This window comes from Rhagoletis pomonella, unplaced genomic scaffold (genome assembly GCF_013731165.1).
Source record: "Rhagoletis pomonella isolate Grant_MI unplaced genomic scaffold, Rhpom_1.0 Rhpom_scaffold_00016, whole genome shotgun sequence".
Classification (NCBI taxonomy): Eukaryota; Metazoa; Arthropoda; class Insecta; order Diptera; family Tephritidae; genus Rhagoletis; species Rhagoletis pomonella.
In genome coordinates, this window is record NW_023458570.1 from 1,669,241 (window position 1) to 1,682,372 (window position 13,132).

The window sequence follows — 13,132 nt, forward strand, 5'->3', positions numbered from 1 at the left end:
CGGGCGTTCTTCCTATCGGCCAGCATCTCAAGCTCTTCTTACGTATTTCGGCCTCTCTCTTCTTATTGCGGCAAATACGTCTCGCTTCCTTCTTCAGTTCCCTATAACGCACACTGGGGTAATTGATAGCAAAAAGTGTGATTAAATCCGCCAAGCCGCTCAGTAACGGAATTTATATTTTTTTAGTTAACAAACAATTATAAGCTATAAAAAACATCATACCATATACTTTAATGGAACTTTATTTTTTTCATAAATTTTAATGAAATACATATCCAATACTGAAATATAGAGCGGTTGTAAAATTTTTTTTTAAATTTTTTTATGTTATCAATCATCTGACATTGAGTCATTAGCAAAAACATCATCATCATCGTCTTCTTCTTTGCTTTCGTAATCATCATTATATTTGATATCATCATTTTTGTCATTATCTTCTTTTGCGGGTTTGAGGAGCTCCACAACTGCTTTAGGCAAAGTTTGAATTTTTTTCTTTGGCAGCTTTCTTTTAGAACATATTAAAGGATCTGAAGTGATCAAAAACCTATTAAAAATGTCTTCATTTGCCTTCTGCCTACTACATTTTCGAGCAAAATCCTCCCTGAAACGTTTGAAGTCTTTGTTTCGGGCCTCCTGAGCCTCTTCGGACAATCGACCTATTGGCAACAATGCATGAGAGACTATTTCCGGTCCATGTATAAAATATTTATGCAGCGTTGGAGGCATATAATACCAAGGATATTTTTGAACAAACAATCTGGCAGTACTCAAAGCAAATTGACGAAACTTCTCTACTTCAATTTCATGTCCACTTGAAACGGCAATCATCAACATATGCATTTTTGTTATTAATTCAACATCAATTTTTGTAATTTCTGATGAAACTTCAGCGTTTTCAAAAAATCTCCTTGCAGTATTGCCGTCATTTGTGCTTCCATAGCCAGGCTTTGGTTGGTCGACAATTAAACCAATTCTATCCCTAAACTCCTTTGGGATACGAGCTTTGTTTTCAGATACAATTTCTTTTTCATCTACTAGTCTTGCTTGCCATTTTTTTATTGGAAATTTATATGACACTTGGAGAAGGCATTCAAAAAATCGTATCCAACCATGAAGAATCGATAAACCAAATTGAATATTGTTCATATTCACCTCCCTTTTTACCATATTATCGATGTCGTTTAACTCCTTACTTGTAGCTCCGCATAAATAACATGATTGTGTAGACTTTGTGCCCGTAAGTGCGTTGCAGACTTTTCCATCTACCATTGTCAGCATTAAATTGTGACGCACTTCTAGACGTTTATTGTCAATAAATACAATAGAATTTCCGAGGTTTCTTATTTCTGCATCAACCCGTGCTTTTTCGGTTTTCGAAACTTCGGCAGACTCTTTAACAAACTCCATTTTTAATGGTCTGCAATACCTTGTGGATGAAGGACGAGGGTTCACCCAAATTATTTTGGTCTTGTAAACCAACCTTAGTGGTACTATACAAGTTATAAATACCGATGAATCGCTTGCACTCGGGCCATGAAATACTTGCTTATACAAGCTATGCCCAGAACTCCCATCAAAGCCCCATTTCGAGTACAAGCATAATTCATATAAATTTTCCTCATCAAGTATTTCAAATACACCTTTTTGTGACAGCATTATACGTTCAACGGTATGATCTAATAGGCCTTGCAAACTCACTTTTACTGAAGTTTCATCTATTTTAATACATTCGCGTTTAGGGTAACAATCTTTTTTCGCAGACTGCACGTATGTATAGCAAGGAAATTTTTCTGGAGCAGACTGGCTTATGATGTTGTACTGATGACGGGACAATTTAGCTTCTACCAAAACAGACAACGCTTCTTCTTTTGACATCTGTTTATTTTTTCCAGCATTTTGAACACTTAACCGGTACTTAGTCGCATTAGCCGGTGATTCCGATATTTCTTGCATCACTTTCGACGCATCTAACTGTCCCGCAGCTCTCAGACCCATTTGAGTTGCATGAACTAGCAAAGGCAGAGGGGCAGTCTTTCTAAGCGCTAAAGATTTCTTGCGTTTAGTTGGTTCACTACATTCTTCAAAGGGTACCTCCATGCGGCCCCGTTTATGTGTTTTACAGCAGCTAAAACCAATCGAAGAATCTAACCAATCTCTGTTGGACTGCAGGAAATATTGCTGCTTCCTTGCCGATGCATACCAGCGAGTTTTGAAATCAAAACAGAATTTATTTATCCTCTCGTTAAATTCTTTCATATTTTCAGAGGAAACTTTAGTTCGTTCTCTTATCTCTTCTTTCAGAAATTTGAACTTTTCTTGGAGCTGACTACAACCGGAGTTTTCCATAATTTCATAAAGGCTTCGACGAAGAAGGAATACGGTAGTTGAACTTGTTCCTAAAGGGAAGTTTGGAAGTTTCTATACACAAAAAATAAACATAGTGAACAGTCACAATTACTTTCTACGCAGCATTCTACAGAATAGGGACTTAATCCAAAATATTTCCTACCTTTACCCCTATGTAAACAAACAGAAGCTACATCACTAATTGTTGACGTTTATTATTTTATTAAAATAAAAACAAAAAAAGGGACCAACAAAAGCAACATGAACACTGCAACGTAGATCACCTTTACCCCTCCACTAAACAAATAGTAGCTTCGCCACTAGCTGTTAACCCTTATTAATTTATAAAAACAAAAGAAAACAAAACAAATAAAAAAACAGCAACAACAATAGCTACACTTACTTGATGTACACTAGGGTGGAGTGAAAAAAGTTAATTTTAAGTAAAGTTTTTTTTTAAATGTAAAAAATTTCACAAAATTTCAAACTTAAAGCCAAATGTGCGACCTCAAGATGATTTCGTAAAAATTAAATATTTTACAGAATTGTTACTAAGTCTCATACACAGTAGATGAAGGGTGCCCGTTCCCGAAAACAAAAATTAACTTTTTTCACTCCACCCTAATGTACTCATATCAAGTTTCCGTTGTTTTGCTTGAATATATATACATACATACATATTTCAATTGCATGGGCATACAAAAAAATATATTTTTCTTAAAAACCGCAGAAAATCTGCAAACTTTTTTTTGTTAACATATCACTTATAATTGCTGTTTCAAAAAAAAAATAAACTTTCACTGAATTGAGTGGTATTCACATCTATATGCTTACTATATACCCAAAAGCACACATTTTATAAGCCTGCACGGAGAAAAACATTAAAAATACAAACAGACACTTTTTGTACTAATATATTTCATTTTAAGTTCAAAAAATACCTGAGGTAGAAGGTTCCATTGCTCAAAAAACTATCCTTTTTAATTTTTCAAGAAAAATCACTTGGAAATATCAAAACTCTTCTGTTTTTACTATGCGCGCACCAAAGTAAAGAAAACGTCAAATTGGCAATCGCAGTGCATGGATAACGTTAATTTTTTTTTCAATTATTGTTTCACATAGTGATGTAGAATTCTATTCTCTTTCGAACGATTCCAATCATGGTTGGGTATCTTCGATTTGATTTTTTTTATTTATCACACAAATTGCAATGAAATACTCCAATGTGTAACGGTCCCATATGGCTCGCGTTGCGCTCGATCCCAGCGTGGCCCTGTAGGCGGCATCTTTTTTCTCTGCGACTTCTTGACATTCCTCATCGTACCAGTTGTTCTTTCGGGCTCGCTGAAATCCAACTACTTCTTCGGCGACGGTGAGCACTGATATAGTTACAGCAATATTATATACAAAGCAAGGCATAACAAATAATGGTGATACTTTGTTTGAGCCGCAAGAACAAATGTACCAACTGAATTGGAGAATGTAATTAATTTTTATACTAAGTACCTGTAAATAGTAGTACATAATACTCATATCTGTAATAAGAAAATTTTGAGTAATTTGTTCGGATTTTTCATTTGTTTTTTGAGGAATTTGGCAATTTTTTTGTGGCAACACTGGTTCATATATGTAGCAATAAGTGGCATCGCTGCCTTCGTGACTGCTGTCGTTCTCGTTCATAAGTGAATGTAAATTCTGCGTCAAACATTCGCGGAAAGTTGTTGTGGATACTATTCTGTGCGAAGGAAATTTTGTTAATTGCATAGGATTTGCACCGTTCATTCGATTTTCAAAAATAATGTGTCACAGCTCACACAATCATATATTTCGATTTTGCTAAACGATGAGAGAATGAAGAGAATAAGTCACTCACGCGTCTGATGCAAATAGTGTTGTCAACGATTTCTTGTTGCAAATTATAAGATGTAGAACGCTTTATTTTCTGTTTTATTTTATATATTTTTATTTCCGTCGACCTCTCATCGAGTGCGTATTTTTCGAATGCCTTCTTTCTTCCCTTTTTCGCCCTCCTCTTTTTTTTCCTTTTTTCATGTTTCAATTGTCCAGTTTTTGTCTATTCGTCTTGTTCTTGTCCGTTGTACGTTATTGCCACATATTAGGTACTTTACAAATTTTCTTTATCATTGAGTACAGTGTTGCCATGCAAATTCATTATTTCCAGGCGCTAAGTATTGCCATACATTACATCTTCGGCCTATCCTGACATTAAATCGTCCGCGATTTACAAGTTATGATTAATATCAGTTGGCAATGTTTACCTCCTTTAATAATAACTTAACCAATAACTAATTCTAATATCTAAGTGCCGCCTTTAGCGGAAACGCGGGATCTGTCAATTTTGTACCCATTTTTTATTCTCGCTGCCTCAACAACACCATCATAAAGCAATTGAGTTAGCTGGCAATTCTCAATATCCTTAATTACATAACGATCATGAGGCAAAACTTTGTGAATTACATAGGGACCCCGATATTTTGGTACGAATTTTTTTATTGACCCAAGCTGTCGTGTCGACGTTGCGAATGACCACAAAATCTCCTTCCAAATATGTCTTTGGAGGCGTGCTCCGCTGGCTGAGTCGTGGCTCGTTATACTGTTGTGATATTTTGATGTTGTCCAAGGCGGAGGCCCGAACGGCTTGCAAATCAATCGCGCTTTCAACGTTTTGTTTCCTATCTATGTATTCTGTCAAGTGATCTACCTTTTTCCCCTTTTGTTCGATGCCAAAGAGAAGTTTACTGGGTGTATGTGTCGTACTTCAGTGTTCAGTGTTATTCAAGCTAAACTCAACCAATCCGCATGATTAATGGGTTCGCTTATTTTCCCCAGCATCGCCTTTATTACTCTGTTTACTCGCTCTACCTGGCCGTTTGCCTGAGGCGAAGCGACATCTACTTGTAGATGAGAGATATTATTCTTCAATAAAAACTCTTTGAATTCGAGAGACGTAAAAGAGGTACCGCAGTCAGTTATAACTCGCTTAGGTCTGCTATAGTAGCTAAAATATTTGTGGAGACAAGCAATCACTTCCCTTGTACTAGTGGAGTTCATCGGATATAAACGGACGTACTTTGTGAATGCAGCGATTATGACGAGAATGTGCTTACGCTTTGAGTTAATTGACGGCAATGGGCCAAAGTGATCCATGTGGAGGGTCTGTCCCCCTCTTAGGAATACTGAATAAGTTTCGTTCACACACTCGAACTGGTGCTGAATACATGATACATTTAATGCAGTTCTTGATGGACTGATCAACCTTAGCATTCATCTTTGGGAACCAATAATGCTTTTGTTATTGCGAACACGTTTTGTCTATTCCTAGGTGACCGATCTTACCATGAATCATTCTAATGACATTATTTTCCATTTCTTTTGCGACGACCAGTTGCAACCGGTTTTTAATTCTTTTTCTGAACACCAGCCCATCTATTAGCTCATATCCGGGTACGAGACCCCGCTCTAATGTAGCTCTTAACATTTTGATTTCGTGATCTCGGTTTTGTGTGGCCTGAATATGAAGATCAATTTGTTCGGAATCCGAAGTACACACTATACCGCCAATACCATCTTCTTTATGGTTTTTCACAGCTGCTGCCACTAACGTCACATCGGTGGCCACTGCGGTTGGACATCGGCTGAGAGCGTCTACATGACCCATATTTACACCCCCGCGGTGTTGAATAGTGTAATTGTAATTTTCTAGTTCGAGCGCCCACCTCGAAATCCATGGGTTGAGCTGTTGCTTACTGAGGGTTAGCGTTAGAGAATTACAGTCCGTCACTATCTTGAAGGGTATCCCCTCTATATATATCCTGAAACGCCGAAGAGCATATATAATGGCCAATGTTTCCAGCTCAAAGCTATGATATCGTGTCTCGGCAGCAGTAGTAGCTTTAAAAAAAACATCACGGGATGAAATTTACCGTCAGTTTGCCGCTGTAGAAGCACGACGCCAAAACCAATGGAGCTGGCATCGCAGTAGAGTTCGGTCTGCCTCGAGGGATCATATATCGAGAGAACTGGTGCAGATAGTAGCCTGGTCTTCAATTCTTTAAATGCCTTCACGCATTCATCGGTAAGTGCAAACATAGCAGTCGTAGTGGTCTTGCTATCCTTGCATAATCTGCAAAAAATTTCCTGAAGTAGGAAAATAATCCCAGGCATGATTTAACATCTTTTGTAGTTTTCGGTAAGGGATACTCTGTAATTGCTTTTAAATGGGCGTCGCTAGGCCGCTCCCCCGCTGAACTGACACGATAACCGAGGTAATCTATCTCCTTATAGCCGAATCGACACTTGCTCAGTTTTAACCAGGGACGTGAACCGGTTTTGAACCAAACCGGTTTTGAACCGGAAAACCGCTTTTTTCTATTAAATAACTGAACCATTAATCGAACCGAAATTTTCAACAAATGTTTGATCCGAGCCGAAAACCGAACCACTTTTCATAAAGATTTATAGGTTCGATGCATCCATTTTCAATAGACAAATTTACTCACTTTTTTCTCTTTGTTAAATATAGCAATACCATGTTTATTTACCATGTGACAATATCAAATGTAAATGTCAATGTAATGGCAACCCATCTCATTTGACAGACACATGACACTTAAACTTGCGCTCTATTGCAATTTGCCAATTAAAAATTTTACAAAATGTCGAATCATCCCGTGCACAATTATTTTGTTTATTGCGAGTCGAATGATAAAAGCGATTGTAAACATGCGACGTAAAAATGAGTGGAAAACATGGTCAAAACTTACTTCGCCATTTGAAAAGGATTTGTAAGAATTTTTCGTTTTTCTTGAGAGCTCTTTAAAGATTAACTGCGAATGAAAACATTGTCCAAAAATATGCAATGCATACTCACTTACTGTTGCTTTTTACGCTTTACAGCCTAAAAAAGTTTACCACTGATATGTACTTAACAAGCATTCGAAGATTTAATTTGCTAGCTTCGAATTCGTCCAAAGTTAATCGGTGGTACAAATAAAATAAGAAAAAATACTCCGAAGAATTGATAACCTCCCCTTTTTGAAGCCGGTTGAAAATGTCTGACTTCTTTGTAAATTTTATGTGAATAAAATGCAATTTATGAAACTTTAAAAAGTTTATTTATTTATTACATAAATACTGTACATAAATCTTGCACTAATGTATTTAAAGAGCGTATTATCTGAAGCGAATTTTCAATGTTTTCTGATGATATATATTTAGAAGTATAAACCCCTCCCCCAAAATATATTCCTGGGTGCGCCCATGGCACTTAGTATTTATTGTTTGTAAAAAATATATTTTTACTTTCAAAATGTTTGTAATTTTAAATATTTCATGTGTATATTTATGTATATATTTTAAACAACTCATGTTCAAAATCAAATCTTGAACATCTTATGCGTATACTTGAACAGATTCTGGTTGCAAAATAAACACTTTTCAGTAGTAGTTTTACATGTACTTAGAGTGTGCATATTATTAAATGTGCACGCAGGTTGTTTTCGCTGAAGATTGATTGTGTCACAAAATTGGACCGCTCTATAATGGGTATAAATGTGCAGTACTGCGACAATGGTGTTATTATCACACAAACACTAGCTATGAAGGAAATCCATGATAAACATAGTAGTTTGAATTTAACTCATATACTAATTAAGATTCTCGAATCGTATGGTGTAAACCTGGGCCAAATTTGCGCTATTACCATAGACAACGCTGCGAATATGGTCAGTCTAGGGAATTTGGTCAACAAAGAATTACAAAATATTGACAAAATGAATAGCGACAAAAACGAACATAACATAATATATATGGAGTGTGAAGATGACGAAATTGATGGAGAAAATGAGGATGTAGTACACCCACCGTGCGATGATGTTGCTGCTTTAGACGCTAGCTATTATGAAATGTATTCAAATGTGGAAAACGATTTGGCAGCAAGCGATAATATTACCGTAATAAGATGTGCTTCACATACCTTGAATTTAGCTGTATGTGATTTTCTAAAGGAAATCAAAGACATATGGAGCAAAGTAAAAACGGTCGTTAAAAACTAAGAACTCCGACATTATTGCATCTGCTAAGTGCAGAAAAGCTGCGTTAACCTGTTATCGAATGCGTAACGCGTTGGGCTCCACATAGAACATGTTTTTAAGTTTATTGCAGCTTAAAAGTTTTTGTAAGAAAAGCGCAGCTGATATTGCAGATTTGCATATAAGCGAACCAGATTGGTTGACTATCAAAAGCGTTTGTTCAGTTTTGGTGTCCGTTTATCAATTTACATAAAACTTCTAAAAAGAGATCTTGTTTTAGTGATGTATATTTTGCATGGTATTCATGCAAGCGTAAGATCGAAAAAATCTGGGGAAATTATGCCGCTTCTTTTTCTAAATCACTAAAAAAACGAGGAGGAATTTTGCTGCGGAACCCGTATGTTTTGGCCTCTGTTTACCTGGGCCCACGGTATCAATTGAACACATTATACATGTTTTTAATCTACAATAGAAATTGAATGGTATGCAGACTAATGAAGACTCGTCAATCTCTTCAAAAATTAGTACCGATGAGGAAATTGATGAAATTTTAAAATAAATAGGGAAGAACGAGACGAAGTCCAAAAATAGATCATTAATAGATAAAATCAAATCGTTTGATAATACAAACAGGCTTTCAAATAATGTTGATGTTTTGAAATTTTGGAATAACTAACCAGCCAAAGGATTATCTGAATTGGCTCAGATTATTTTTGGTGTTCCAGCAACCCAGGTTTCGGTAGAGAGGGCGTTTTCCACCCTAAAATTTATTCTTTCGGACCTACGAGGAAATATTGACGAGGATTTGCTAGACGATATTCTTCTCATAAATCTCAACTGATTATTGTAAATCAGATATTTTATCAAAGAATTTCTACTACATACTATGTATTTGTTTTTTACATATATTTTTTGGACTATTACTGAATAAAATTGAAACACATATATGTACATAGTTTTTTTGATTTCCGAACCGTTGAACCGAACCGAGACCCCGGTTCAAAGACCAAAAAACCGCTTTGACGAACCAATCCAAAAGTGTAAAAACGGTTCGAACCGCTGAACCGAACCGACCAAATTTTTAATCCGGTTCACGTCCCTGGTTTTAACTCTAGGTCCCTCTCCCTCATAATCGTTAGTACCTTCCAAGGTTAAATGTGATTCAAAATCTGTAGTTGCCACTATAATGTCATCCATGTAAACCATTATAAGCTTTTCATCTATCATTTCCCTAAAAATATTATTAATACAGCGTTGAAATACAGCTGTTGCATTTTTCAAGCCAAAAGGCATACGCAGGTACTCGAATTGACCCAAAGGTGTAGTAAAAGAGGTATATTTTATAGATCCTGAAGCCATTTTCACATGGAAAAATCCGCCCCGTAGATCCAATGTAGTGAAGTAACTTTTTCCCCCCAAATAGTCTTTGCAATCCTCGATCGATGGTAAATGGTAATTGTCTCCAATCGTCAGTTTATTTAGCGGTCGTAAGTCCACACATTTGCGTAGTTCACCATTTTTCTTTTTAACAAAAACTATAGCAGATGCGTAGGGAGTCTCGCTCGCTCTAATAATATTATTCTGTAGTAGGTTATCGATTACAAAGGCCGACATTTTTCCGACCCTGGGATCAACTTGCACTTTTCTAAAGGTCTTTGATGCGCTGAATCTGAATCCAGAATCGGTTTTGCTCGATTGGCTCACGTTTTCGAGATATTTGAGCCTAAACATGCGAAAACCCCGACTTTTTGCTATATTCGTCATGTATTTTCATCAAGAAGAAATCGTTTGTTTAGAAAATTTAATAAATCATTTGAAAGTAAAATATTCATTATAAAAATGAAGACGCCTAAACGTATACCACAAATCTGTTTCTTTTCGTGATGTATCTTTCAAGCATTTGTGCAAAGAAGTAATGTCGCAAAACTCATGAACTTCAATGGACAATATCTCAGGTTTAAAACAAGATATTTCGTTGAGTTAAACAGCATTATCAAAAAATATTTTTCTTTCAAATGATTTATTCAATTTTGTAAGAAAACAAACTTTTCTTGATGAAAATACATGAAAAATATAGCAAAAAATCTGGTTTTTCGTATGTCTAGGTTGAAATATCTCGAAAATCTAAGCCAATCGAGCAAAACTGATTTTAGATTCAGATTCAGCGCAACGAAAACCGTTAGAAAAGTATAAGCTAATCCCAGGGTCTGAACTCTTTTTAAATTTTGTAGGCCTGTGTTATCATCTTCAGCTCCCTTCGCTCATGGTAGGATAACCGACGAGGCGAGGAGTGAAAAGGTACATCATTAACTAGTCTTATTTCCATTTCGTAACAATAAGGTTTGAATTCCATAGGCTTCGGATTCAAATATTTATCATTAACAACTTGCTGTAACATTTTGTAATGAGCTCTAGAAAGGTCTATATTAACATCTAACTTAGCCAGCCGGATCGCGTTATTTTCCGTACAATGTACTTCAGTTAAATAAGACTCTAAGTTACAACATCATTCATGTTGTATTCGCTTTCGGTCACGGCCTCGGTTGTGGGAATGTCTGACAGATGCGTAGTTTCAACTTTACAAATACTACCTGAATCAAGCGCAGGGAAATTCGATACATTGTTTAGATAATTTTTATTTAAATACTTCAGTGGAATAGTTTTAATATTTCGATTTTGATACAAATGAATATTAAATTTCTTTAAAAAAACTCTACCCAAGATAAGTGGGATAGACATCGTTTTATCCAGTACAATAACTAAAAAAAAGCTTATTACATTGGTTTCTGAATTTTATTTCGACCTCGATTTGTCCGTACGTTATCAACACAATTTTACCTAGGCCGCGATATATGGACTTAACAGCGCCATTGCTAATTCGGAACGGAATAGCAGATTTTTGAACAAAGTTAGTTGGACTACCGGTATGGAAAAGAGAAAGATACTTGGTATACTCTTTGCGCTTGACATTATTGGTAGAAAAGGCAACACTTACCAAATTTATTGCGCCTAAGGTTCTTGGCAACTCTTCATTATCACAATCATAGTACGTCGGTGCATCATCGTTATCGGTGGCAATGGCAGCAGCGGTCTTCTTCAGGATCAAAGCCTTTTTCGGGTTGTTACAGTTTCGGTGATCATGACCTCTACCCCAGCAGCGGAAACAGCTGTTGTCCGGTGCTGATGGCTTCGGTGACATCGGTGGCATCTGTGGCTTCGGTTTAGTTGTAGTGGCGATCTGGCTCAAACGGCTTGCACGGCGTTGCTCATAAAGACTTAAGGATTCTTTAAATTGTTCCATCGTTCGGGCGTTCATTAATAGGTACGATTCCGGCGAATTGTCTTGCATGCCGTTCATGATGAACCCTATTAACTCAAATTCGTCAACCTGGTCACACCGGGCAGCAATGTTTTCCATTTCTAGGACGTATTGGCGAATACTGTCTTTACCATTCCACTTGTGTTTCGCTAGCACTTGATAAATTTGGCTCCGACTCACTGAACAACCAAATTCTTTCACCAGAAGAGAGTTCAAGTCCAGGTAATTGAATACATTTTTATTCAGTAGCAACTTTGCTGTACCAGTTAGCGAGTTGCACAACGACGTGTATTTAAATATTTCATCAGCTCTAATCATTTGCATTACGCGCTCAAAGCTTCGTAAAAAATCGTATACACTATAGGCACGATCTTCACCATCGAATTTTCAAATTGATTGTTCGATGTCGCGAAACGATAAATGGTTTGCTGGAGCAACTGAAATCGTTTGAACAGTGTTATGCAGTGGCATCGGGTTGGACTTCGGTATAACCTGACGCCTCGGCACCATCTTTATTTGCGACTTCAGTAACGGCACCCATTTGTGCCTCGGAATCGGTGGAATCTGTGGCTCCCGTGTTTTTGACGGAGTTTCCATTTGCTGCAACATCGCCTACCTGTTTTTCGGTGGCCATTTGAGTTTCGTAGAGCTCCCTTACTCTGGCGACTGTAGCACTTGCGGGTATTTCAACACCGGTTGCCTGCAATGCGGTCAGCATTTCCTGCTTAGACAAGCGGCTTACCATTGTTTTTTTTGTGTAAATTCCTTTGTTTTAATTTTCGGGTACTCGACCCCACACCTGAGGCTGTATAATGCTTTATTTTCTATTTTATTTTATATATTTTTATTTGCGTCGACCTATCGTCGATTGCGTATTTTTCGAATGCCTTCTTTCTTTTTTTTCTCCCTCCTCTTTGTCCTTTTTCATGTTTCACTTGTCCAGTTTTTGTCTATTCGTCTTGTTCATGTCTGTTGTACGTTATTGCCAGATATTAGGTACTTTACAAATTTTCATTATCATTGAGTACAGTGTTGCCATGCAAATTCATTATTTGCAGGCGCTAAGTATTGCCATACATTACAAGGAAAAAGTGATTTTTTTAATATGTAAATAGTGTGAAAGGTAGAGATTATATTAAAGAATATAGTTGAATTCACTTTTTATAATTAAAATTAAAGTAAATAGTTGAATTAGTTTGTATTAATCTTCTTATTTTGAATTAAAAGAAAAAGGATTTTTTAGCATTATTTTAAATTCATCTTTTTATTTCTGTGCACATGTACGTAATAATTTATTAATTCAATATTTAGTAATAAGGGGAAATGGCGCTATCATGAACCATGACACACCAAACATTGTGCACTCCCTTCCATATTAAACACTTTTACCAAGAATGATAGAACAGAAGATTGCGCC

At 36.5% G+C, this 13,132-nt stretch overlaps 1 protein-coding gene across 1 annotated transcript; it reads right to left on the reverse strand.

Annotated features, from left to right (window-relative positions):
- Positions 1-330: 330 nt before the first annotated feature.
- Positions 331-2,733, reverse strand: LOC118749415. Its single transcript, XM_036484219.1, has one exon. The coding sequence runs from the start codon at positions 2,344-2,346 to the stop codon at positions 331-333; it is 2,016 nt and encodes a 671-aa protein (XP_036340112.1). The 5' UTR covers positions 2,347-2,733.
- Positions 2,734-13,132: the final 10,399 nt, after the last annotated feature.